This window comes from Balaenoptera ricei, chromosome 16, assembly GCF_028023285.1.
Source record: "Balaenoptera ricei isolate mBalRic1 chromosome 16, mBalRic1.hap2, whole genome shotgun sequence".
In the NCBI taxonomy this organism is placed as follows: Eukaryota; Metazoa; Chordata; class Mammalia; order Artiodactyla; family Balaenopteridae; genus Balaenoptera; species Balaenoptera ricei.
This window is the reverse complement of record NC_082654.1, coordinates 66,081,474-66,086,486: the sequence shown is the minus strand read 5'-3', so window position 1 is coordinate 66,086,486 and position 5,013 is coordinate 66,081,474. Positions and strand designations below refer to the sequence as shown.

Genomic DNA, 5,013 nt, shown 5'->3' with positions numbered 1-5,013 from the left:
TCCAACTTTTGAAATACAAAACCAGTGTTTTATACTTGTACACTGTTTTAAAGTCTATTAAAATTGTCATTTGACTTTTTTCTGTTAACTTACATGGTTTAAGGTATAAAATTTTAAAGTTTTGCAGCTTTTGTACAGCTTTGAGGGCTATATTAGATGCTTTCTTCTCATACTACATTTCTTCATTCAATTTATATCTATCAGTCTCACCAGAACAGTACTTTGACAATGAAAGTTCTGGTTGTAGCAACTGGTGCATCACCAAACGTTTCAAAGCTAATATTTCAACCATTCTAGGCCAGGAGCCTCAGGCCCTGCCTTTTCCCCTCCTTTAACCCTGCCTAAGAATAACTAACTTGACATATGAAGATCTGACAAAGGACCAGCACTTTGAACTCATGTGCTGTAATCCTGTGTCTAAACACAAGGAGTGGACAAAAAATGACTCTAGATCACATTTGGTATGAACTTTCTGAGGTTGACCCGGAAACCTACTATACAAGAGGGCAGGAACACGCCCCTTACAAAGATGTGAATAAATCTTGACTGGCAGTTTCCTGCTCTCAGGTCGCTTGCCTTCCTCCCCAGCAAACTTTTGAATCTAAAAACAAGAAAACCCCTCTGCCCCTGTATATCTTGTTTGCACTAGAAAAATTACCTGTAAAATCCCATCCACAGATGTTATAAAAATAAGGAACAGTGACATCATTCCATATATGCACAAAATGGAAAAAGAAGTCAGGTAGTTCATACCTTAAAAAGGAGGGTACGTGGTCATTTTAAGTAATCAAGTACCTGGCAAGACCTGATTTAATTAAAGCCATGTATTCAATGCTGTTTCCACTTCCCTTGGTTAATGCATCATATATTCCACTGATGCAATACCCTAATTAATGGCACATGGTTTAATTAGCATCTACCTTACAGCATTATTTGATAAATTTTATTTGAAACAAGTCTCAACTCCTAGACTTAAAATCAAAAAGCTCTTCCGACTCCTTAAAAATGAACAAAGTCAGCCTTGGGATGCTAGCAGAAATGTGGATAAATGGTCTAATGACTCCTCTTTTTAAGTGCCTCCCAATTGGGATTAAAGAAAGATCACCTGGGAAATTATTGAAAGTAACCTGAGCATCACCTCTTAGAGGTGACATTTAACAGGCCTAAGGTGGGGCTTGCACATAGTATTAAAAAGTAGCCCCAGGTGATTAGTAAGGGTTGAGAAGGGAAAGGAATTGGGGAGTTCCCTTCTGCATTTAACACTCCATTCCCGGGGGCAGGCCTAACAGGGAAGGTAAGGCAGACTTACATAAAACATTCTATTCCCAGTTTATCTCTAGAAGTGTTAGCGGTGTAAGAGTGGGGAGCTACTGAACTATACAGAAAGGAGAACAAAACTATCATAAGGAGTTTGGATGGCCCAAGTGCAAAACAGGTCGGGGATCGAGAAGAGGCTGAGAGCAGGACCATTTATTTGCCCCTGCTTTCAGAGAACTCACCATATGCAGAGGAAGACTGCCTTATACATTTTACACTTCATCAAAAGACTTTTGGTTAAACTAAATGCAGTGAAAATCATCTACAAGGCAAAAAAAAACCCAAACCTGTTAGAAATCAACCCTTATGAGTGGGCCCTATGTGAAGGCTGGGGCTCTTAATTTAGGTCTCTCAGTTTTGAAAACTACATTCTGGTTTTATTTCATGCCAATTTAAAGGCGTGTCTTGGTTCTACTGCCTTCTCAATCAGTCTGAACAATGGCTATTGGTTAAAATTACTACTGACTTAAAACAGGAGAGCTAAAAACATACAGATGCTCTTACAAACAGGTCTATGTGGAGGCCAAGTATTTTCAAAAGTTTAGCCAACTCACTAATCATGGTCCTTATAATTTAATGAACTCAACATTTGCCTACCTTCTAATCTATAAAGCTCGATATTTTTGTTGCTTTTTAATAAGCAAATGGCAATTTGAAAAATCTTCAGTGGTATTTTAATTTTCTACCATGAATCTCCCTGCTGTTAATTCTACTGTAGGTCTGCAGCAACAGAAACAGGAAAATATCAGACTTACCCAAATTATGCCTTGTCTTGTTGTGTTCCCAGATGTCAGGCCCTTGTTAAAATATTTGTTAAACGAACTCCACCTGTATTAATCCAAAGTGGCTGCTATTTCACAGACGAGCTTCATAGCAAACAGATTACTAAAAAAAAAAAGCATCTATACATAACATTTATGTTTTCGATGTGAATAATCAATATTCTCAAGAAATGCATGTGCAGGGAAACTATAGTATCAGATACATGGAAGAATTTTCATTGGGAAAAATGCACTTTAAGGAAAATTATTAGGGCTTGTATCTATAGAAAGACACCTATGGTACACCGAAGTTTGTTAAGTTAAACTACTGAAAAGTACAGGTCCATGGGACTTCCCTGATAGCACAGTGGTTAAGAATCTGCCTGCCAATGCAGGAGACACGGGTTCAGTCCCTGGTCTGGGAAGATCCCACATGCTGTGGAGCAACTAAGCCCGTACGCCACAACTACTGAGCCTGTGCTCTGGAGCCTGTGAGCCACAACTACTGAGCCGCCATGCTGCAACTACTGGAGCCCGGACACCTAGAGCCTGTACTCCACAACAAGAGAAGCCACCGCAGTGAGAAGCCTGTGCACCGCGACGAAGAGTAGCCCCCACTCGCCGCAGAGAAAGACTGCGCGCAGCAACAAAGATCCAACACAGCCAAAATATAAATAAGTGAAGTTAATAAAAGTACAGGTCCACAATCTCTTCTCCAAAACCCTTGGGCTCACTTGCATTTTGGAATTATGAATGTTAAAGAATTTTTTAAAGCACACATAATGCAGCAACCCATAGAGGTCTGAAGCAGCACCTAGATCAAACACAGAAAGTAATCAAACACATTAAACATTGCCACAGTAAAACGTACAAATAGTCCCATTTAATACCATAAATAGCCTCAACAGTTCAGATCAGGTTTTGCTGTAAAATTATATACACAATTTTTTTTCAGAGTTGTTCTGGATTTTAGAATTACAGATAAGAGACTTGGGGACCTCTATAAAATAGATGAATTTGTATGGGAATGGGAACTATCAATCCAAAATTTTAAGAGACCTTCCCTGAGACATTACTCTTTTTAAAGAATTTGGAATCTTATGTGAGAACCAATGAAAGTTTAAATATTAAACCAATGAATCTTTATTATTTAAACAGTTTTCATGGCATTTAAAAAATAAATTTAAAAAATAAATATTTGCATTATAGCAGAAAGTCACATGTGTTGCATCACTCAGTGTTACAATTTAATGACAGGAGATAACTAAGCATCAGCACCATAAAACTGTTAAGATGTTTCTTAAAATTCAAGTAAATACTTCTAAAGCACTGAAAATTCTGTTTAAATACCAACCTGCAGCATCAATAGTTTTAAAAGCTATAACCCAGTGACTGGTTCTCATAGTAGTCAGTGACTGTATTCTGGCAACCGTAGGACAAAGTTCTTCCATTACTAAATATTAAGCTTTCTGATAACCTCCCATTTATCAATAGTATCTCAAGAGTCACAAAAGGAAAGAACTATAAGTTATTTAGAGAACTCTATTTGTAATTTAGATTTGCACAAGGACATGTATTCTAGCAAAAAAGCAAAGACTATTTTCACCATACTAATTTTTTGCTTTCATAGATTCTCAGAGTAAGGTTTAAATAGTAATTTTTAACCCTTAAAAGTCAGCTCAGTTCAATTACAACCATAGAAACTGTACTGGTATCAGAACATAACTATTTTATTACAAAACTTAACAGTATTTACAAAATGAAAAAATAATCAAATGACTATTGCAGGCCAAAGTTAAAGGTTTTTCAGCCATGATTGAAGAAAAATTAAGCAACATTTTCATGCACTCACACACCAGATCATTTGTGAAATATGCAAACTCTTAAAATTCATGTTAGTAAAACTTCCATGTATTCACAATACTTGTATGTTTATTGGAAGATGGCAAAAAAAAAAAAATCCATGATTCTGTACAGTAAGTTTAATATTAACACAGTCTGTTCATTTCCTTTAATATTTTTTGGCTTTCATGAATACTCATTGCATTGAACATTTTGCAAGTAAGAATTATAATAGTACCTCTGTCACCTTGCTGAATTCATCACCACAAAAAAACACACTAATAATTAGTTTAATGCTTTTGCAGTAAATGGAACAGTTATAACTCCAAAGTTATATTAAACTGAAGCCTTCATTGTGATCAATAGCTTGGATCAGTTTAGAGCGTAGAGTTTCTTTGTCCGTATATTTTGGAAGATCCAGAAGATTAAAACAGGTATGGGAAACTGGGAGATATTCCTCACCACCTCCTGTTGACTGGATGACTAGTATTAGACTCTTCATACCAAGAATAGGAATGCGATCACTACCTGTCAAAAATACTGCCAAGAAAAAAACCATTGAGCCAACCACTTTTATCAAAACAACAATATGGAGTATCAAGTTATTAAGACAATCACTACAGCAAAGCTTTACAGTAACATTTGCTCTAATGGAAATGTTACTTCTACTGGAAGCCGATCTCCAGAATTTGTGGAAGCATGATTTTGAGACACATCCAAATAATATTTTTTCTTTAAAAGTGTAATCTTAATATTAGCACACAGGAGATGCTTAATAAATGTTTGATACATGAATTACTATTGTCCCTGAAACATTCTGAGAGACCTTCTTTTTGAAAAGAATAGCCATTTAGAACTAGTTTATAAACAAAATGCAGTTTTGATTATGATCCCTTGTTCTACTTGTCTTGTTTCTGTCATTTTTAAACAGAAATTTATAATTGGCAGCCAAAACTCAAATCACTGAAGAATGACCTGTCATCCTATGATATGCACAACAGACACAGATTAGGCTATAAATAAGAGAAGTTCTGGAATAGAGGAGTTCTATTTTCTACACCAATTCCCAAAGTTTTCATGCAGAAGCAAAGAG

General features: G+C 36.2%; 1 protein-coding gene across 5 annotated transcripts in view; it reads right to left on the bottom strand.

Moving 5' to 3' along the window:
* Nucleotides 1-3,787: 3,787 nt before the first annotated feature.
* HERC4 (HECT and RLD domain containing E3 ubiquitin protein ligase 4) overlaps nt 3,788-5,013 on the bottom strand; it is a 131,147-nt gene continuing 129,921 nt past the window's right edge. For all 5 annotated transcript variants that reach the window (XM_059899275.1, XM_059899273.1, XM_059899276.1 and 2 more), the window contains one exon: nt 3,788-4,460. In XM_059899275.1, coding sequence (XP_059755258.1) covers nt 4,252-4,460 — 209 coding nt within the window. In that variant the 3' untranslated portion in view covers nt 3,788-4,251. The remainder of the gene's footprint in view (nt 4,461-5,013) is intronic.